This window comes from Oncorhynchus gorbuscha, linkage group LG16 (assembly GCF_021184085.1).
Source record: "Oncorhynchus gorbuscha isolate QuinsamMale2020 ecotype Even-year linkage group LG16, OgorEven_v1.0, whole genome shotgun sequence".
NCBI classification, from domain to species: domain Eukaryota; kingdom Metazoa; phylum Chordata; class Actinopteri; order Salmoniformes; family Salmonidae; genus Oncorhynchus; species Oncorhynchus gorbuscha.
In genome coordinates this window covers 82,636,898-82,660,757 of record NC_060188.1, presented here as the reverse complement: position 1 = coordinate 82,660,757, position 23,860 = coordinate 82,636,898, and the positions used below count along the sequence as shown (strand labels likewise).

Below are 23,860 nucleotides of genomic sequence, written 5' to 3'. Positions count from 1 at the left end.
TGAGACAATAAAAGAGTTAAGGTCTGAAGGGAAGTCAGGAGGACTGAGACAATAAAAGAGTTAAGGTCTGAAGGGAAGTCAGGAGGACTGAGACAATAAAAGAGTTAAGGTCTGAAGGGAAGTCAGGAGGACTGAGACAATAAAAGAGTTAAGGTCTGAAGGGAAGTCAGGAGGACTGAGACAATAGAAGCGTTAAGGTCTGAAGGGAAGTCAGGAGGACTGAGACAATAAAAGGTTTAAGGTCTGAAGGGAAGTCAGGAGGACTGAGACAATAAAAGAGTTAAGGTCTGAAGGGAAGTCAGGAGGACTGAGACAATAAAAGGTTTAAGGTCTGAAGGGAAGTCAGGAGGACTGAGACAATAAAAGATTTAAGGTCTGAAGGGAAGTCAGGAGGACTGAGACAATAAAAGAGTTAAGGTCTGAAGGGAAGTCAGGAGGACTGAGACAATAAAAGAGTTAAGGTCTGAAGGGAAGTCAGGAGGACTGAGACAATGAGACAATAAAAGAGTTAAGGTCTGAAGGGAAGTCAGGAGGACTGAGACAATAAAAGAGTTAAGGTCTGAAGGGAAGTCAGGAGGACTGAGACAATAAAAGAGTTAAGGTCTGAAGGGAAGTCAGGAGGACTGAGACAATAAAAGAGTTAAGGTCTGAAGGGAAGTCAGGAGGACTGAGACAATAAAAGAGTTAAGGTCTGAAGGGAAGTCAGGAGGACTGAGACAATAAAAGAGTTAAGGTCTGAAGGGAAGTCAGGAGGACTGAGACAATAAAAGAGTTAAGGTCTGAAGGGAAGTCAGTAGGACTGAGACAATAAAAGATTTAAGGTCTGAAGGGAAGTCAGGAGGACTGAGACAATAAAAGATTTAAGGTCTGAAGGGAAGTCAGGAGGACTGAGACAATAAAGTTAAGGTCTGATTTAAGGTCTGAAGGGAAGTCAGGAGGACTGAGACAATAAAAGAGTTAAGGTCTGAAGGGAAGTCAGGAGGACTGAGACAATAAAAGAGTTAAGGTCTGAAGGGAAGTCAGGAGGACTGAGACAATAAAAGAGTTAAGGTCTGAAGGGAAGTCAGGAGGACTGAGACAATAAAAGAGTTAAGGTCTGAATGGAAGTCAGGAGGACTGAGACAATAAAAGAGTTAAGGTCTGAAGGGAAGTCAGGAGGACTGAGACAATAAAAGAGTTAAGGTCTGAAGGGAAGTCAGGAGGACTGAGACAATAAAAGAGTTAAAGTCTGAAGGGAAGTCAGGAGGACTGAGACAATAAAAGGTTTAAGGTCTGAAGGGAAGTCAGGAGGACTGAGACAATAAAAGAGTTAAGGTCTGAAGTGAAGTCAGGAGGACTGAGACAATAAAAGAGTTAAGGTCTGAAGGGAAGTCAGGAGGACTGAGACAACAGAAGAGTTAAGGTCTGAAGGGAAGTCAGTAGGACTGAGACAATAAAAGAGTTAAGGTCTGAAGGGAAGTCAGTAGGACTGAGACAATAAAAGAGTTAAGGTCTGAAGGGAAGTCAGGAGGACTGAGACAATAAAAGAGTTAAGGTCTGAAGGGAAGTCAGGAGGACTGAGACAATAAAAGGTTTAAGGTCTGAAGGGAAGTCAGGAGGACTGAGACAATAAAAGAGTTAAGGTCTGAAGGGAAGTCAGGAGGACTGAGACAATAAAAGAGTTAAGGTCTGAAGGGAAGTCAGGAGGACTGAGACAATAAAAGAGTTAAGGTCTGAATTGGGGGGGTGGTAAAGAGACATGGGGGGGGGGAACTACACACGGATAAATTATGTTGTTGATGATGTCACTGCATTCCTGTAAAACCTTCAGAGAGTGTGTGTGTGTCTGTGGTGTGGTGTGGTGTGGTGTGTGTGTGTAGCTGAGTGTGTTCTGGATATTGTCTCAACATGCACAATAAATCCAGAAGTAGCAAGGTAAACTTATTTACCATATAAACACTTTGATGCGCAACGATTCACCTCACATGGAAAAGCTGTAAAATGTCCAACAGATGTTGCAGTTTACGGTACAGAAAATGACTTCCCAAACATCGCATTACTGAAGTAGCCTGTTCCTCCACTGATGCATGACTAAATGAGAATATATTGCGGTTACACAATGGCTTGACACAAACATGTCTGACAGATAATTTAATGAGGATCACGGCTAACTTATACAAATGTCTGAGTTTTGATATACAGTACCAGTTAAAAAAACTACTCATTCAAAGTTTTTTCTTTATTTGTACTATTTTCTACATTGTATAATAATAATGAAGACATCAAAACTAAGAAATAACACATATGCAAACATGTAGTAACTAAAGTGTTAAACAAATCATAATATATTTTAAATTCTTCAAAGTAGCCACCCTTTGCCTTGATGACAGCTTAGCACACTCTCGGCATTCTCTCAACCAGCTTCACCTGGTGTGCTTTTCCAACATTCTTGAAGGAGTTCCCACTCTAACCACTAGGCTACCCTCGGGCGGAAGGGTAGCCTAGTGGTTAGAGCATTGGACTAGTAACCGAAAGGTTGCAAATTCAAATCCCCGAGCTGACAAGGTACAAAATATGTCGTTCTGCCCCTGAACGGGCAGTTAACCCACTGTTCCTAGGTCGTCATTGAAATTAAGAATTTGTTCTTAACTGACTTGCTGAGGAAAAGTAAGGTAAAAAATATATATATATGCTGATCACTTGTTGACTGCTTTTCCTTCACTCTGCGGTCCAACTCATCCCAAACCATCTCAATTGGGTTGAGGTTGGGTGATTGTGGAGGCCAGGTAATCTGATGCAGCACTCCATCACTCTCCTTCTTGGTCAAATAGCCCTTACACAGCCTCGAGGTGTGTTTTGGTTCATTGTAATGTGGAAAAACAATTGATAGTCCCACTAGACACAAACCAGATGTGATGGCATATTGCTCCAGAATGCTGTGGTAGCCATGTTGGTTAAGTGTGCCTTGAATTCTAAATAAATCACAGACAGTGTCACCAGCAAAGCACCCCCACATCATAACACCTCCTCCTCCATGCTTGACAGTGGGAACCACACATGCAGAGATCATCCGTTCACCTACTCATCGTCTCACAAAGACATGGTGGTTGGAACCAAAAATCTCAAATTTGGACTCATAAGACCAAAGGACAGTTTTCCACCAGTCTAATGTCCATTGCTCAAGTTTATTGACCCAAGCAAGTCTCTTATTCTTATTGGTGTTCTTTAGTAGTAGTTTCTTTGTAGCAAACCAACCATGAAGGCCTGATTCATGCAGTCTCCTCTGAACAATTGAGATGTGTCTGTTACTTGAACTCTGTGAAGCATTTATTTGGACTTCAATTTCTGAGGCTGGTAACTCTAATGAACTTATCATCTACAGCAGAGGTAACTCTGAGACTTCCTTTCCTTTGGCGGTCCTCATGAGAGCCAGTTTCATCATAGGGCTTGATGGTTACTGCGACTGCACTTGAAGAAACTTCCAAAGTTCTTTACATTTTCTGTGTTGACTGACCTTCATGTCTTAAAGTAATGATGGCCTGTCGTTTCTCTTTGCTTATTTGAACTGTTCTTGCCGTAATATGGACTTGGTCTTTCATCTAGAAAGGCTATCTTCTGTATACCACCCCCTACCTTGTCACAACACAACTGATTGAGTCAAACCTATTAAGAAGGAAAGAAATTCCACATATTAACTTATAACAAGGTACACCTGTTAATTGAAATTCATTCCAGGTGACTACCTCATTAAATTGGTTGAGAGATTGCCAAGAGTGTGCAAAGCTGTCATCAAGGCCAAGGGTGGCTACATTGAAGAATCTCAAATATAAAATATATTTTGATTTGTTTAACACTTTTTTGGTTACTACATGATTCCATATGTGTAATATCATAGTTTTGATGTCTTCACTTTTACTCTACAATGTAGAAAATAGTAAAAAACGAAGAAAAACCCTTAAATAGAATGATAAATATCAGATGTGTCCAAACTTTTGACTGGTACTGTATATGTTATTATATCACAGTTCTCTAGCACTTGTATCATTATTAGCATAATGTGATTGTGTAGCCAAACACAATAAAAGTGTATAAAGAAGGAAAGATCTAGTAAGAGAGACAAACGGACCACAGGCATGTGGAACTGTATGAGGAATGAAGTTTAATGGGCTTATGGTCCTTCAAACAGTTCAGAGTTTAAACAGTCAGATGGTTATATAGGACAACAAAAACAACCAGCGCCACTTGTGTTGTCATAAACCACTTAGAACGTTATACAAACCATTCCTCAACGTTATACAAACCACCCAGGCTTATCACAGATCTGTTATTTCTGACACAAATTATTGGTGACCAGAGTCAAATAAAGATATACTGTTGGGGACTTTCTTTCACCAGAATTTGATTTTGGTTTAAATTTGGACTATATATCTTCAATGCCTTGCTCATACCTTCCATGTGGATTTAGTGAGGAGTTACTCTCTTTTTTCTCTCTCCCTTTTCTCTCTCCATCTCATCACTCCTTTCTCTCTGTTAGTTAACTGAGATCAGTGTTACTCTGCTGGTAAAGTAATAGTGATCTCAGTCTGAGTTATAGACACAATGTCTGTATAGCAGTCTCTCTCCGGCCCTGACACACGCGTACACACACACGCACACACACGCACACACACACACACACACACACACACACACACACACACACACACACACACACACACACACACACACACACACACACACACACACACACACACACACACACACACACACACACACACACACACACACACACACACACACACACACACACACACACACACACACACACACACACACACACACACACACACACACACACACACACTCTCTCTCTGGCCCTGGGACAATCACAGATTCAGAGATGTTGGGTGACTGACTGATGGACAGACACACAACGTGCTGGTGGGTGGTGGACAGACAGACATATTGAGACAGACAGAGAGACAGTGGTAAAGAAAGGCCTGGTCCTATGTTGCCCCATGACAGCGAGAGAGAGGGGCAAGGGGTGTGTTGTGGCAAGGGCTGCCATTCCTATTGGTCTGCCGTCAACAAATGGGAGCGCTACCCTGAAGCATATATCACAGAGTGCTAGTTGTGGAGGCAGCCAATCGTTTCCCTATGTATATCCTGAGAAAGGGAGAGAGAAATATACTGCTAATATTGATAACACAATACTTATACTTTTATCTTTAATCTGCAATTTCTAACCACATTTACCTGGTTGTTGTATAAACACAGATTGCTGCCATTAGGAAAGTCAGGTGGTGGTGGTCTAATAGTAGGCTACTTCATTATCATTACTAAGACAAACTGCATCTCATTATCTCTGCTGGTAGCTAATATGTCCTGTACTTCTCTGTAACATATATACACAACCATTCAAAAGTTTGGGGTTACTTAGAAATGTCTTTGTTTTTGAAAGAAAAACACCTTTTTTTGCCCATTAAAATAACATCAAATTGATCAGAAATAATGTGTAGACATTGTTAATGTTGTAAATGACTATTGTAAATGGAAACAGCAGATTTTTAATGGAATATCTACGTACATAGGCGTACAGAGGTCCATTATCAGAAACTATCACTCCTGTGTTCCAATGGCACCTTGTGTTAGCTAATCCAAGGTTATAATCTTACAGTTTTTTTTGATTGCTTAAGCACGATTTTCAAAACAGGGCCCGTGTTTTAAAAACACTACACACAATTAGCACAACCACACACCCAATTAGCAAAACACTACAGATCCTTTGCAAAATGAAACACTCTTGTAAAAACGATACACTTCTTTTTAAAAACCACACTTTGTTACCATATGAAACACACACATTTCACATTACTATACTCTGTTTGCACGAGTTACACTCTGCTGTGATAAACCTAAAACACTTTTAGCACTTCTACTTCCCTATGATTAGAGTAGGCTACTATCAACAAAGTACAAATATAATGTAAATTCACCAAACACTACACAAGACCAATGTTGCAGACTGAAGAAACTCATTTATTTCTCAACACGCCCAAAATGTTGACATGGAGATTCATAATACTGTAACCAAACGTCACTTTACGTATTGTAAGATCAAAAAAATCAAATAAAAAATAACTAGACATTGTCTCTTCGCCTAGCTGGATCTGGCCAGAGAATTTCATCAACATCGCAGGCAATGTTGTCATTAGCAAGACACCTTGGAAAGAAACGTCTTGAATGACGAATCCATCCGTGCATTGCTGCTACCTCCATCTGGTCACAGGCCTCCTCCATGGCTTGGATGAGGGTTACCTCAGCCTGGAGACGGAGATCATATACCTTCCACCGCCATCCCGAGAAAAACTCTTCTATAGGGTTGAGGAATGGAGAGTATGGTGGAAGATATAGGACGGTGAAATGTGGATGTTGCTGAAACCAGATCTGAACCAGAGCAGAGCGGTGGAAAGACACATTGTCCCAGACAACAATGTATTGCATATGATCGATTTGATTTGCTGCTGTTATGTTGTGCAATTGGTCCAAGAATGTAAGTATGAGTGCTGTGTTGTAAGGGCCCATATAGGCATGGCGGTGGAGGACCCCATTCTGTGTAATGGCTGCACAGAGTGTTATATTACCCCCACGTTGCCCTGGGACATTGACTATAGCCCTGTGGCCAATGATGTTTCTTCCCCTCCTTCGTGTTCTCGTCAGGTTGAACCCAGCCTCATCTACGTAAATGAACTCATGCTGGATCTCCTCTCCATCCATTCGTAAAACTCTGAAAAAGAGTGTCAGGCAAAATTGTGTAGATCTAGTATACATATTACAGTACAGTAAATGATTATGAGACAGTATGCAAGATCACACTGCTAAAGTGAATACATACCTCTGCATAATCATGCCGCAGTCGTTTCACCCTTTCGGAATTGCGCTCGAAAGGCACTCGATAAATTTGCTTCATTTGAATATGTTTTTTTTTTAGGATGCGTGCCAGTGTTGATGTTGAGACCTGATGGATATCGTTGAAAATGGCGTGGTTATTGACAATGTTAGCTTGAAGCTGCTAGAGTGTTATAGCATTGTTGGCCAAAACCATGTTTACTATCTCCCTCTCTTGCTGTTCTGTGAACATAGGAGGCCTTCCCCCTTGTCGTCCCTGACCCTCAATCCTATGTAGAAAAAAACAGTATAAAGTATAGTATATAAAGTATAGTATATATATAGTACAGTAATTTCACAGGAAAAGGTAACAGAAGTGCTGATAGTGCATAGAATACAGTACTGTAAGCAGTTACTGAAACCGTGCAGATGTTTTTGATATGATGATATTTTTACAATACCTATTTTCCAGTCTAAATGTTCTCATCACACTTGCCACTGTATATCGGCTTAGATTTGGCTGTACTCGCAGTCCAGCCTCCCTCAGCGTCAGGCCGTGGTTGACAACATGGTCAACCAGTGTTGCGCGGATCTCATTTGTCAGATTCGGTCCTCTTTGAGCACCTTCCTGTCTTCCTCCTCGTCCTCCTCCTCCTCCTCTTTCTCTGACTCTTTCCATTGTGCTTGAAGGCCGATGAACTCACCTGCTGCTTTTTATAGTGCTAATACACCTGATTGGTGTGTCTACAATTAAGCAAACGAGTGTTTGCACACCTGATGACTGTGTTGAACCAATAGGTCGGAGGGTGTGGTAATCTGACAGTCAGTGCTTTGGTATTGCAAGGATGTGACTTCATGATAGATTTTTGTGTGTAATGTATGTTAAGTGTGTTTAATGTTTTGCAAATCACTGTGTGTAGAGTTTTGCAACAAGTGTGAGGTTGACAATGTGCTTATAGTTGTGCAAATATGGGCTGATTTTTTGCTTCTTGAGTGTAAGGTTTTGCTAATAGTGTACTACTTTTAATTTTAGTGTGTAATCAATCCAAAAAAACTGTAAAAGGCTAATTGATCATTAGAAAACCCTTTTGCAATTATGTTAGTGTTAGGAATTTTATGAATAATGACTAAACAATATCTACATTTAAATAGAACTATAACTAATTAAACTCTACCCTGTTTTACAATATCTGATGAATAATGTTAGTTCCTAAGAAAGAGGTTATGTAGCATGGATAAGGGGTAATTGGAAATGATAACCATTGTGTAGGAAGGAATGTGTGTGTGTGTGTGTGTCTTAAGTAAGCAAAGAGGGTCATTAACCTATTTTGAACCGACTTAACTATAACTCTGTGGCGATCAAATAAGACAGCGAGAGCCTCTCCAGGTTTTCCGTATCTGGAACTGTCTGCTAAAGTGGTAATAAATTATGGGGAGACTTCAGGAGTTAATCCAGTTATATTGTGTGTCATGTATGTGCGCTGGTGAGTTGGAATGAACTTTTGAACCTGCTTTGTCCTGATCGAGAGGAGGAAGGACATTTTAAAACCTATGACGTCATATTTGATATATAAACTGTTGTACAGGGTTCTATGAGCAGCGTGCTCCGAGAATAAATGCTATTGGCTAATTTTGATAAGACTGGTCTCTGTCTATTTTATGCAAATAAGGATCTTACAAATTCTTAGAAACAGACAGAGGGATTTTAATTGGGATTTTAATTGTATTGGTTAATGAACACATATAGGAATTATACAATTCCCTTGACAGTTAGCACAGCTGAAAACTGTTGTCCTGTTTAAAGAAGCAATAAAACTGGCCTTCTTTGGACGAGTTGAATATCTGGAGCATCAGCATTTTTAGGTTCGATTACAGGCTCAGAATGGCCAGAAACAAAGAATTTCTTCTGAAACTCATCAGTCTATTGTTGTTCTGAGAAATGAAGGATGAGTGTGAGGCCCCGGTGCACAACTGAACAAGAGGACAAGTACATTAGAGTGTCTAATTTGAGAAACTGGCAGAAAGAGAGTCGGACCGAAATTCAGCGTGGTGGTTACTCATGTCTTTAATAAATGAAGAGCGATACATGAAATAACTTAATACAAAAGCAAAACAACAAACGGAACGTGAAAACCTAATTACAGCCTATCTGGTGAAACTACACAGAGACAGGAACAATCACCCACGAAATACAAAGCGAAACCCAGGCTACCTAAATACGGTTCCCAATCAGAGAAAACGAGAATCACCTGAGTCTGATTGAGAACCGCCTCAGGCAGCCAAGCCCATACAACACCCCTACTCAGCCGCGATCCCAAATACTACAAAACCCCAATACGAAATACAACAAAACAAACCCATGTCACACCCTGGCCTGACCAAACAATCAACGAAAACACAAAACACTAAGACCAAGTGACAGAACCCCCTCCCCCCTAAGGTGCGGACTCCCGGACGCACCACAAAACCATAGGGAGGGTCCGGGTGGGCGTCTGTCCATGGTGGCGGTTCCGGCTCGGGATGTGGACCCCACTCCATTAAAGTCATAGTTCCTCCCCTTCGCGTTCCGGGATAATCCACCCTCGCCGCCGACCATGGCCTAATAGTCCTCACCCAGAACCCCACTGAACTGAGGAGCAGCTCGTGACTGAGGGGCAGCTCGGGACTGAGGGGCAGCTCGGGACTGAGGCAGCTCGGGACTGAGGGGCAGCTCGGGACTGAGGGGCAGCTCGGGACTGAGGGGCAGCTCGGGACTGAGGGGCAGCCCGGGACTGAGAGGAAGCCCAGTACTGAGAGGAATCCCAGTACTGAGATGAAGCTCAGGCAGGTAGTAGGCTCCGGTAGATCCTGGCTGGCTGGCGGATCTGGAAGATTCTGGTTGACTAGCAGATCTGGAAGATTCTGGTTGACTGGCAGATCTGAGAGAATCTGATTGACTGGCAGATCTTGAAGATCATGGCTGACTGGCGGATCTAGCTGCTCTATGCAGACTGGCAGCTCTTTGCAGACTGACGGCTCTGGCTGCTTCAGGCAGACTGACAGCTCTGGCTGCTTCATACAGACTGACAGCTCTGGCTGCTCCATGCAGGCTGACAGCTCTGACTGCTTCATACAGACTGACAGCTCTGGCTGCTTTATGCAGACTGACAGCTCTGGCTGCCTCATACAGACTAACAGCTCTGACTGCTCCATGCAGGCTGACAGCACCCTGCAGACTGACAGCTCCTTGCAGACTGACAGCTCTTTGGAGACTGACAGCTCTGGCTGCTTCATGCAGACTGACAGCTCTGGCTGCTTCTTGCTGACTGACAGCTCAGGCTGCTCCGAACAGGCAGGAGGCTCCGGCAGCGCTGTAGAGGAGGAAGGCTCTGATAGCGCTGAACAGGCGGGAGACTCCGACAGCGCAGGAGAGTAGAAAGGCTCTGATAGCGCTGAACAGACAGGAGACTCGAGCAGCGCTGTAGAGGAGGAAGGCTCTGATAGCGCTGAACAGGCGGGAGGCTCCGGTAGCGCAGGAGAGGAGAAAGGCTCTGATAGCACTGAACAGACAGGAGACTCCAGCAGCGCTGTAGAGGAGGAAGGCTCTGAAAGCGTTGAACAGGCGGGAGACTCCGACAGCGCAGGAGGGAAGGAAGGCTCTGATAGCGCTGAACAGACAGGAGACTCTGACAGCACAGGAGAGGCGAGGCGCATTGTAGGCCTGATGCGTGGTGCTGGCACTGGTGATACTGGAGCGAGGACACGCACAGGAAGCCTGGTGCGGGGAGCTGCTACTGGAGGACTGGTGTGTGGAGGTGGCTCTGGATAGACCGGACCGTGCAGGCGCACTGGAGCTCTTGAGCACCGAGCCTGCCCAACCTTACCTGGCTCGATGCGCACTCTAGCCCGGCCAACACGAAGGGCTGGTATGAACCGCACCGGGCTATGCACCCGCACTGGAAACACCGTGCGCTCCATAGCATAACACGGTGCCTGCCCGGTCTCACTAGCCCCTCGGTAAGCACAGGGAGTTTGCGCAGGTCTCCTACCTGGCGTAGCCATACTCCCTGTAAGCCCCCCCAATATTTTTGGGGGGCTGCTTTTCGGGCTTCCATCCGCGTCGCCGTGCTGCCTCCTCATACCAGCGCCTCTCCACTTTTCGCCTCCTGTTCTTCCTTGGGATGGTGATATTCTCCAGGCTGAGCCCAGGGTCCTTTTCCGTCTAATATCTCCTCCCAAGTCCAGAAGCTACTCACGATTAACAGGGAGAGTTGTCTCAGGTCTGACTCCTGACACTCTCTCCCTGAGCCCTCCCCCAATACATTTTTGGGGATGACTTTCGGGTTTCTTTCTGCGCTGCCGTGTCTTTCTCTTCGACTCCATTCGCCTATAGCCCTCTTCGCACTGCTCCAGCGAATCCCAGGCGGGCTCCGGAACTCTCTCTGGGTCGACCGCCCACCTGTCTATTTCTTCCCACGTCGTATACTCCTGATATTGTAGCTCCTCATAACAGCGTCTCTCAGCTCTCGCCGCCTCCAGTTCTTCTCCGAACAATTCATCCTCCTTTCGCTGCTCCTGCTGTCGTTGCCTGTTACCACGCCACTCGGTCCATGTGTGGTGGGTGATTCTGTAACGGCGTTCTTCGTTAGTAGAAAGAGAGTCGGACCAAAATGCAGCGTGGTGGTTACTCATGTCTTTAATAAATGAAAAGCGACACATGAAATAACTTAATACAAAAGCAAAACAACAGACGGAACGTGAAAACCTAATTACAGCCTATCTGGTGAAACTACACAGAGACAGGAACAATCACCCACAAAATAAAAAGCGAAACCCAGGCTACCTAAATATGGTTCCCAATCAGAGACAACGAGAATCACCTGACTCTGGTTGAGAACCGCCTCAGGCAGCCAAGCCCATACAACACCCCTACTCAGCCGCAATCCCAATAACCACAAAACCCCAATACGAAATACAACAAAGCAAACCCATGTCATACCCTGGCCTGACCAAACAATCAACGAAAACACAATAGTCATTTACAACATTAACATTGTTTTCACTGAATTTCTGATCAATTTGACGTTATTTTAATGAACCAAAGATGTGTTTTTCTTTCAAAAACAAAGACATTTCTAAGTGACCCCAAACTTTGAACGGGCATGTGTGTGTGTCTTACCCCACTCCCAGTGTGAGAATGTGTGAGACCAGCAGTGAGGGGATGAGGATCATGAGGATGTCGGAGGAGAACAGGCCTCTCTTCATCACCTCACTCTTCCTTACACTCAGGGAGCCTGACTGCTGCTTCGGGTGCTGGAACACAAACTCCCTGGGGGAGTGAGAGAGATGGGGGGAAGGGAAACAAGGGAGATGAAGATAGAAAGAGATTTAGAGAGATCAGGAGAAATGGGAAAATAGATAGATAGAAAGAAAGGAGGAGAGAGGGAAGACTTGAATGAAACATTTGGTTTTGTCTTGTTTTTCAAGATAAAAGGAGATTTCTCAGGAGAAATTCTGTAGTCTCATACCATGAAGATAAACATACCTTCATGACTGTAAAATAATATCATATGTCATGTTCAGATGTAATGGAGAGATATTATCTGTCAGGTTTCAATGCTATTGTACACAGTTTTATTCATTATGTATTAAAATAATAACTACATTCCCTCTAGCAAATCCACAGGCCCCCCATTAGTCAGTGGTTGTTCTTAGCAGCCAAGTACTCTGTGTATGTTAGTTAATGTGTTGACATTGCAACTACTCAAATAAGGTCAATGGAAATAAAATGAATTACAGTGAAAATCAATTTGGAATCATTCCAATTATATGCGTAGGTTCTTACTTTGGTGGAAGGTTCTCAGGCCGACTGGACCAGTCCCATACCCACTCAGAAATCAGCCCCCTCTCCCCTTCTTCTTCGGACTGAGACGGGAGAAGAGAGGGAAAGATAAATGTCATTTAATAAGTACATTTGCCATCATGAAAACACTGACTTGTGTGGTGTTAAAGCTATCTAATAGCAAAGGCTTGCTACTGCTACAGTAAAATATGTGATGTGAATGTTTTGTGTTTGTTTAGTACCTGTATGGTAACACAGTCTATACTGCTGCTGCCTTCACTGTGGGGAGGGGAAGCAACACTCTGTGGAGGAGTCACCACCTGTGGAGGACTGAACACAGAGAGCAAGTCAACATGACTTGACTGCACACACACACACACACACACACACACACACACACACACACACACACACACACACACACACACACACACACACACACACACACACACACACACACACACACACACACACACACACACACACACACACACACACACACACACACACACACACACACACACACACACACACACACACACACACACACACACACACACACACACACACACACACACACAGGCTACTAACCTGTCATTACTCCTCTCTCAGCTACTAACCTGTCATCACTCTTCTCTCAGCTACTAACCTGTCATTACTCCTCTCAGCTACTAACCTGTCATCACTCTTCTCAGCTACTAACCTGTCATTATTCCTCTCAGCTACTAACCTGTCTTTACTCCTCTCAGCTACTAACCTGTTATTATTCCTCTCTCATCTACTAACCTGTCTTTACTCCTCTCAGCTACTAACCTGTCATTATTCCTCTCAGCTACTAACCTGTCTTTACTCCTCTCATCTACTAACCTGTCTTTAATCCTCTCAGCTACTAACCTGTCATTATTCCACTCAGCTACTAACCTGTCTTTACTTCTCTCATCTACTAACCTGTCTTTACTCCTCTCAGCTACTAACCTGTCATTACTACTCTCAGCTACTAACCTGTCATTACTCCTCTCAGCTACGAACCTGTTATTATTCCTCTCTCATCTACTAACCTGTCTTTACTCTTCTCTCAGCTACTAACCTGTCATTACTCCTCTCAGCTACGAACCTGTCATTACTCCGTCTCAGCTACTAACCTGTCTTTACTCTTCTCTCAGCTACTAACCTGTCTTTACTCTTCTCTCAGCTACTAACCTGTCATTACTCCTCTCAGCTACTAACCTGTCTTTACTCTTCTCTCAGCTACTAACCTGTCATTACTCCTCTCAGCTACTAACCTGTCATTACTCCTCTCAGCTACGAACCTGTCATTACTCCTCTCAGCTACTAACCTGTCTTTACTCTTCTCTCAGCTACTAACCTGTCATTACTCCTCTCAGCTACGAACCTGTCATTACTCCTCTCAGCTACTAACCTGTCTTTACTCTTCTCTCAGCTACTAACCTGTCTTTACTCTTCTCTCAGCTACTAACCTGTCATTACTCCTCTCAGCTACTAACCTGTCATTACTCCTCTCAGCTACGAACCTGTCATTACTCCTCTCATCTACTAACCTGTCTTTACTCTTCTCTCAGCTACTAACCTGTCATTACTCCTCTCAGCTACTAACCTGTCATTACTCCTCTCAGCTACTAACCTGTCATTACTCCTCTCAGCTACGAACCTGTCATTACTCCTCTCAGCTACGAACCTGTCATTACTCCTCTCAGCTACTAACCTGTCATTACTCCTCTCAGCTACGAACCTGTTATTATTCCTCTCTCATCTACTAACCTGTCTTTACTCTTCTCTCAGCTACTAACCTGTCATTACTCCTCTCAGCTACTAACCTGTCATTACTCCTCTCAGCTACAAACCTGTCATTACTCCTCTCAGCTACTAACCTGTCATTACTCCTCTCAGCTACTAACCTGTCATTACTCCTCTCAGCTACGAACCTGTTATTATTCCTCTCTCATCTACTAACCTGTCTTTACTCTTCTCTCAGCTACTAACCTGTCATTACTCCTCTCAGCTACTAACCTGTCATTACTCCTCTCAGCTACGAACCTGTTATTATTCCTCTCTCATCTACTAACCTGTCATTACTCTTCTCTCAGCTACTAACCTGTCATTACTCCTCTCAGCTACTAACCTGTCATTACTCCTCTCAGCTACTAACCTGTCATTACTCCTCTCAGCTACTAACCTGTCATTACTCTTCTCTCAGCTACTAACCTGTCATTACTCCTCTCAGCTACTAACCTGTCATTACTCTTCTCTCAGCTACTAACCTGTCATTACTCCTCTCAGCTACTAACCTGTCATTATTCCTCTCAGCTACTAACCTGTCTTTACTCCTCTCAGCTACTAACCTGTTATTATTCCTCTCAACTACTAACCTGTTATTATTCCTCTCTCAGCTACTAACCTGTTATTATTCCTCTCTCATCTACTAACCTGTCTTTACTCCTCTTAGCTACTAACCTGTCATTATTCCTCTCAGCTACTAACCTGTCTTTACTCCTCTCATCTACTAACCTGTCTTTAATCCTCTCAGCTACTAACCTGTTATTATTCCTCTCAACTACTAACCTGTTATTATTCCTCTCTCAGCTACTAACCTGTTATTATTCCTCTCTCATCTACTAACCTGTCTTTACTCCTCTTAGCTACTAACCTGTCATTATTCCTCTCAGCTACTAACCTGTCTTTACTCCTCTCATCTACTAACCTGTCTTTAATCCTCTCAGCTACTAACCTGTCATTATTCCACTCAGCTACTAACCTGTCTTTACTTCTCTCATCTACTAACCTGTCTTTACTCCTCTCAGCTACTAACCTGTCATTACTACTCTCAGCTACTAACCTGTCATTACTCCTCTCAGCTACGAACCTGTTATTATTCCTCTCTCATCTACTAACCTGTCTTTACTCTTCTCTCAGCTACTAACCTGTCATTACTCCTCTCAGCTACTAACCTGTCATTACTCCTCTCAGCTACGAACCTGTTATTATTCCTCTCTCATCTACTAACCTGTCTTTACTCTTCTCTCAGCTACTAACCTGTCATTACTCCTCTCAGCTACTAACCTGTCATTACTCCTCTCAGCTACGAACCTGTTATTATTCCTCTCTCATCTACTAACCTGTCATTACTCTTCTCTCAGCTACTAACCTGTCATTACTCCTCTCAGCTACTAACCTGTCATTACTCCTCTCAGCTACTAACCTGTCATTACTCCTCTCAGCTACTAACCTGTCATTACTCTTCTCTCAGCTACTAACCTGTCATTACTCCTCTCAGCTACTAACCTGTCATTACTCTTCTCTCAGCTACTAACCTGTCATTACTCCTCTCAGCTACTAACCTGTCATTACTACTCTCTCAGCTACTAACCTGTCATTACTCTTCTCTCAGCTACTAACCTGTCATTACTCCTCTCTCAGCTATGAACTTGTCATTACTCCTCTCTCACCTACTAACTTGTCATTATTCCTCTCTCAGCTACTAACCTGTCATTACTCTTCTCTCAGCTACTAACCTGTCATTACTCCTCTCTCAGCTACTAACCTGTCATTATTCCTCTCTCAGCTACCAACCTGTCATTATTCCTCTCTCAGCTACTAACCTGTCTTTACTCCTCTCAGCTACCAACCTGTTATTATTCCTCTCTCATCTACTAACCTGTCTTTACTCTTCTCTCAGCTACTAACCTGTCATTACTCCTCTCAGCTACTAACCTGTCATTACTCCTCTCAGCTACTAACCTGTCATTATTCCTCTCTCATCTACTAACCTGTCATTACTCTTCTCTCAGCTACTAACCTGTCATTACTCCTCTCAGCTACTAACCTGTCATTACTCCTCTCAACTACTAACCTGTCATTACTCCTCTCAGCTACTAACCTGTCATTACTCCTCTCAGCTACTAACCTGTCATTACTCTTCTCTCAGTTACTAACCTGTCATTTCTCCTCTCAGCTACTAACCTGTCATTACTCCTCTCAGCGACTAACCTGTCATTACTCCTCTCAGCTACTAACCTGTTATTACTCCTCTCAGCTACGAACCTGTTATTATTCCTCTCTCATCTACTAACCTGTCATTACTCTTCTCTCAGCTACTAACCTGTCATTACTCCTCTCAGCTACTAACCTGTCATTACTCCTCTCAGCTACTAACCTGTTATTATTCCACTCAGCTACTAACCTGTCTTTACTTCTCTCATCTACTAACCTGTCTTTACTCCTCTCAGCTACTAACCTGTCATTACTACTCTCAGCTACTAACCTGTCATTACTCCTCTCAGCTACGAACCTGTTATTATTCCTCTCTCATCTACTAACCTGTCATTACTCTTCTCTCAGCTACTAACCTGTCATTACTCCTCTCAGCTACTAACCTGTCATTACTCTTCTCTCAGCTACTAACCTGTCATTACTCCTCTCAGCTACTAACCTGTCATTACTCTTCTCTCAGCTACTAACCTGTCATTACTCCTCTCAGCTACTAACCTGTCATTACTCCTCTCTCAGCTACTAACCTGTCATTACTCTTCTCTCAGCTACTAACCTGTCATTACTCCTCTCTCAGCTACTAACTTGTCATTACTCCTCTCTCACCTACTAACTTGTCATTATTCCTCTCTCAGCTACTAACCTGTCATTACTCCTCTCAGCTACGAACCTGTTATTATTCCTCTCTCATCTACTAACCTGTCATTACTCTTCTCTCAGCTACTAACCTGTCATTACTCCTCTCAGCTACTAACCTGTCATTACTCCTCTCAGCTACTAACCTGTCATTACTCTTCTCTCAGCTACTAACCTGTCATTACTCCTCTCAGCTACTAACCTGTCATTACTCTTCTTTCAGCTACTAACCTGTCATTACTCCTCTCAGCTACTAACCTGTCATTACTCCTCTCTCAGCTACTAACCTGTCATTACTCTTCTCTCAGCTACTAACCTGTCATTACTCCTCTCTCAGCTACTAACTTGTCATTATTCCTCTCTCAGCTACTAACCTGTCATTACTCTTCTCTCAGCTACTAACCTGTCATTACTCCTCTCTCAGCTACTAACCTGTCATTACTCCTCTCTCAGCTACTAACCTGTCATTATTCCTCTCTCAGCTACTAACCTGTCATTATTCCTCTCTCAGCTACTAACCTGTCTTTACTCCTCTCAGCTACCAACCTGTCATTATTCCTCTCTCAGCTACTAACCTGTCTTTACTCCTCTCAGCTACCAACCTGTTATTATTCCTCTCTCATCTACTAACCTGTCATTACTCTTCTCTCAGCTACTAACCTGTCATTACTCCTCTCAGCTACTAACCTGTCATTACTCCTCTCAGCTACTAACCTGTCATTATTCCTCTCTCATCTACTAACCTGTCATTACTCTTCTCTCAGCTACTAACCTGTCATTACTCCTCTCAGCTACTAACCTGTCATTACTCCTCTCAGCTACTAACCTGTCATTACTCCTCTCAGCTACTAACCTGTCATTACTCCTCTCAGCTACTAACCTGTCATTACTCTTCTCTCAGCTACTAACCTGTCATTACTCCTCTCAGCTACTAACCTGTCATTACTCCTCTCAGCTAACCTGTCATTACCTCTCAGCTACTAACCTGTTATTACTCCTCTCAGCTACTAACCTGTCATTATTCCTCTCTCATCTACTAACCTGTCATTACTCTTCTCTCAGCTACTAACCTGTCATTACTCCTCTCAGCTACTAACCTGTCATTACTCCTCTCAGCTACTAACCTGTCATTACTCCTCTCAGCTACTAACCTGTCATTACTCCTCTCAGCTACTAACCTGTCATTACTATTCTCTCAGCTACTAACCTGTCATTACTCCTCTCAGCTACTAACCTGTCATTACTCCTCTCAGCTACTAACCTGTCATTACTCTTCTCTCAGCTACTAACCTGTCATTACTCCTCTCTCAGCTACTAACCTGTCATTATTCCTCTCTCAGCTACTAACCTGTCATTACTCTTCTCTCAGCTACTAACCTGTCATTACTCCTCTCTCAGCTACTAACCTGTCATTACTCCTCTCTCAGCTACTAACCTGTCATTATTCCTCTCAGCTACTAACCTGTCATTACTCCTCTCAGCTACTAACCTGTCATTATTCCTCTCTCAGCTACTAACCTGTCATTACTCCTCTCAGCTACTAACCTGTCATTACTCCTCTCTCAGCTACTAACCTGTCATTACTCCTCTCAGCTACTAACCTGTCATTATTCCTCTCTCAGCTACTAACCTGTCATTATTCCTCTCTCAGCTACTAACCTGTCATTACTCCTCTCAGCTACTAACCTGTCATTACTCCTCTCAGCTACTAACCTGTCATTACTCCTCTCTCAGCTAGTAACCTGTCATTACTCCTCTCAGCTACTAACCTGTCATTACTCCTCTCAGCTACTAACCTGTCATTACTCTTCTCTCAGCTACTAACCTGTCATTACTCTTCTCTCAGCTACTAACCTGTCATTACTCCTCTCAGCTACTAACCTGTCATTACTCCTCTCAGCTACTAACCTGTCATTACTCCTCTCAGCTACAAACCTGTCATTATTCCTCTCTCAGCTACTAACCTGTCATTACTCCTCTCAGCTACTAACCTGTCATTACTCCTTCTCTCAGCTACTAACCTGTCATTACTCCTCTCAGCTACTAACCTGTCATTATTCCTCTCAGCTACTAACCTGTCATTATTCCTCTCTCAGCTACTAACCTGTCTTTACTCCTCTCAGCTACTAACCTGTCATTACTCCTCTCAGCTACTAACCTGTCATTACTCCTCTCAGCTACTAACCTGTCATTATTCCTCTCTCATCTACTAACCTGTCATTACTCTTCTCTCAGCTACTAACCTGTCATTACTCCTCTCAGCTACTAACCTGTCATTACTCCTCTCAGCTACTAACCTGTCATTATTCCTCTCTCATCTACTAACCTGTCATTACTCTTCTCTCAGCTACTAACCTGTCATTACTCCTCTCAGCTACTAACCTGTCATTACTCCTCTCAGCTACTAACCTGTCATTACTCCTCTCAGCTACTAACCTGTCATTACTCCTCTCAGCTACTAACCTGTCATTACTCTTCTCTCAGCTACTAACCTGTCATTACTCCTCTCAGCTACTAACCTGTCATTACTCCTCTCAGCGACTAACCTGTCATTACTCCTCTCAGCTACTAACCTGTTATTACTCCTCTCAGCTACGAACCTGTTATTATTCCTCTCTCATCTACTAACCTGTCATTACTCTTCTCTCAGCTACTAACCTGTCATTACTCCTCTCAGCTACTAACCTGTCATTACTCCTCTCAGCTACTAACCTGTCATTACTCCTCTCAGCTACTAACCTGTCATTACTCCTCTCAGCTACTAACCTGTCATTACTATTCTCTCAGCTACTAACCTGTCATTACTCCTCTCAGCTACTAACCTGTCATTACTCCTCTCTCAGCTACTAACCTGTCATTACTCTTCTCTCAGCTACTAACCTGTCATTACTCCTCTCTCACCTACTAACTTGTCATTATTCCTCTCTCAGCTACTAACCTGTCATTACTCTTCTCTCAGCTACTAACCTGTCATTACTCCTCTCTCAGCTACTAACCTGTCATTATTCCTCTCTCAGCTACTAACCTGTCATTATTCCTCTCTCAGCTACTAACCTGTCTTTACTCCTCTCAGCTACTAACCTGTCATTATTCCTCTCTCAGCTACTAACCTGTCTTTACTCCTCTCAGCTACTAACCTGTTATTATTCCTCTCTCAGCTACTAACCTGTCTTTACTCCTCTCAGCTACTAACCTGTCATTATTCCTCTCTCAGCTACTAACCTGACATTATTCCTCTCTCAGCTACTAACCTGTCATTACTCCTCTCAGCTACTAACCTGTCATTACTCCTCTCAGCTACTAACCTGTCATTACTCCTCTCAGCTAGTAACCTGTCATTACTCCTCTCAGCTACTAACCTGTCATTACTCCTCTCAGCTACTAACCTGTCATTACTCTTCTCTCAGCTACTAACCTGTCATTACTCTTCTCTCAGCTACTAACCTGTCATTACTCCTCTCAGCTACTAACCTGTCATTACTCCTCTCAGCTACTAACCTGTCATTACTCCTCTCAGCTCTGTTATTATTCTATCTACTAACCTGTCTTTACTCTTCTCTCAGCTACTAACCTGTCATTACTCCTCTCAGCTACTAACCTGTCATTACTCCTCTCAGCTACTAACCTGTCATTATTCCTCTCTCATCTACTAACCTGTCATTACTCTTCTCTCAGCTACTAACCTGTCATTACTCCTCTCAGCTACTAACCTGTCATTACTCCTCTCAGCTACTAACCTGTCATTATTCCTCTCTCATCTACTAACCTGTCATTACTCTTCTCTCAGCTACTAACCTGTCATTACTCCTCTCAGCTACTAACCTGTCAACCTTATTCTCTCTCAGCTACTAACCTGTTATTACTCCTCTCAGCTACTAACCTGTCATTACTCCTCTCAGCTACTAACCTGTCATTACTCCTCTCAGCTACTAACCTGTCATTACTCCTCTCAGCTACTAACCTGTCATTACTCCTCTCAGCTAGTAACCTGTCATTACTCCTCTCAGCTACTAACCTGTCATTACTCCTCTCAGCTACTAACCTGTCATTACTCCTCTCAGCTACTAACCTGTCATTACTCCTCTCAGCTACTAACCTGTCATTACTCCTCTCAGCTACTAACCTGTCATTACTCCTCTCAGCTACGAACCTGTTATTATTCCTCTCTCATCTACTAACCTGTCATTACTCTTCTCTCAGCTACTAACCTGTCATTACTCTTCTCTCAGCTACTAACCTGTCATTACTCCTCTCAGCTACTAACCTGTCATTACTCCTCTCAGCTACTAACCTGTCATTACTCCTCTCAGCCACTAACCTGTCATTATTCCTCTCTCAGCTACTAACCTGTCATTACTCCTCTCAGCTACTAACCTGTTATTATTCCTCTCTCAGCTACTAACCTGTCTTTACTCCTCTCAGCTACTAACCTGTTATTATTCTTCTCTCAGCTACTAACCTGTCTTTACTCCTCTCAGCTACTAACCTGTTATTATTCCTCTCTCAGCTACTAACCTGTCATTACTCCTCTCAGCTACTAACCTGTCATTACTCCTCTCAGCTACTAACCTGTTATTATTCCTCTCAGCTACTAACCTGTTGTTATTCCTCTCTCAGCTACTAACTTGTCATTACTCCTCTCAGCTACTAACATGTCATTACTCCTCTCTCAGCTACTAACCTGTTATTATTCCTCTCTCAGCTACTAACCTGTCATTACTCCTCTCAGCTACTAACCTGTCATTACTCTTCTCTCAGCTACTAACCTGTCATTACTCCTCTCTCAGCTACTAACCTGTTATTATTCCTCTCTCAGCTACTAACCTGTCTTTACTCCTCTCAGCTACTAACCTGTCATTACTCTTCTCTCAGCTACTAACCTGTCTTTACTCCTCTCAGCTACTAACCTGTCTTTACTCCTCTCAGCTACTAACCTGTTATTATTCCTCTCTCATCTACTAACCTGTCTTTAATCTTCTCTCAGCTACTAACCTGTCATTACTCCTCTCAGCTACTAACCTGTCATTATTCCTCTCTCATCTAATAACCTGTCATTACTCTTCTCTCAGCTACTAACCTGTCATTACTCCTCTCAGCTACTAACCTGTCATTACTCCTCTCAGCTACTAACCTGTCATTACTCCTCTCAGCTACTAACCTGTCATAACTCCTCTCAGCTACTAACCTGTCAATACTCTTCTCTCAGCTACTAACCTGTCATTACTCTTCTCTCAGCTACTAACCTGTCATTACTCCTCTCAGCTACTAACCTGTCATTACTCCTCTCAGCTACTAACCTGTCATTACTCCTCTCAGCTACTAACCTGTCATTACTCCTCTCAGCCACTAACCTGTCATTATTCCTCTCTCAGCTACTAACCTGTCATTACTCCTCTCAGCTACTAACCTGTTATTATTCCTCTCTCAGCTACTAACCTGTCTTTACTCCTCTCAGCTACTAACCTGTCATTACTCCTCTCAGCTACTAACCTGTTATTATTCCTCTCTCAGCTACTAACCTGTCTTTACTCCTCTCAGCTACTAACCTGTCATTACTCCTCTCAGCTACTAAACTGTCTTTACTCCTCTCAGCTACTAACTTGTCATTACTCCTCTCAGCTACTAACCTGTTATTATTCCTCTCAGCTACTAACCTGTTATTATTCCTCTCTCAGCTACTAACTTGTCATTACTCCTCTCAGCTACTAACATGTCATTACTCCTCTCTCAGCTACTAACCTGTTATTATTCCTCTCTCAGCTACTAACCTGTCATTACTCCTCTCAGCTACTAACCTGTCATTACTCTTCTCTCAGCTACTAACCTGTCATTACTCCTCTCTCAGCTACTAACCTGTTATTATTCCTCTCTCAGCTACTAACCTGTCTTTACTCCTCTCAGCTACTAACCTGTCATTACTCTTCTCTCAGCTACTAACCTGTCTTTACTCCTCTCAGCTACTAACCTGTCTTTACTCCTCTCAGCTACTAACCTGTTATTATTCCTCTCTCATCTACTAAACTGTCTTTAATCTTCTCTCAGCTACTAACCTGTCATTATTCCTCTCTCATCTAATAACCTGTCATTACTCTTCTCTCAGCTACTAACCTGTCATTACTCCTCTCAGCTACTAACCTGTCATTACTCCTCTCAGCTACTAACCTGTCATTACTCCTCTCAGCTACTAACCTGTCATAACTCCTCTCAGCTACTAACCTGTCAATACTCTTCTCTCAGCTACTAACCTGTCATTACTCTTCTCTCAGCTACTAACCTGACATTACTCCTCTCAGCTACTAACCTGTCATTACTCCTCTCAGCTACTAACCTGTCATTACTCCTCTCAGCTACTAACCTGTCATTACTCCTCTCAGCCACTAACCTGTCATTATTCCTCTCTCAGCTACTAACCTGTCATTACTCCTCTCAGCTACTAACCTGTTATTATTCCTCTCTCAGCTACTAACCTGTCTTTACTCCTCTCAGCTACTAACCTGTCATTACTCCTCTCAGCTACTAACCTGTTATTAT

At 43.1% G+C, this 23,860-nt stretch overlaps 1 protein-coding gene across 1 annotated transcript in view; it reads right to left on the bottom strand.

Annotated features, from left to right (window-relative positions):
- Positions 1–4,740: 4,740 nt before the first annotated feature.
- Positions 4,741–23,860, bottom strand: part of LOC124000323 (BCL2/adenovirus E1B 19 kDa protein-interacting protein 3-like) — a 38,216-nt gene continuing 19,096 nt past the window's right edge. Inside the window, exons 3-6 of the mRNA XM_046306602.1 lie at positions 12,931–13,018; positions 12,692–12,771; positions 12,026–12,175; positions 4,741–5,145 (exon numbers count right to left, since the gene is read on the bottom strand). Coding sequence (XP_046162558.1) covers positions 5,097–5,145; positions 12,026–12,175; positions 12,692–12,771; positions 12,931–13,018 — 367 coding nt within the window. The 3' untranslated portion in view covers positions 4,741–5,096. The remainder of the gene's footprint in view (positions 5,146–12,025; positions 12,176–12,691; positions 12,772–12,930; positions 13,019–23,860) is intronic.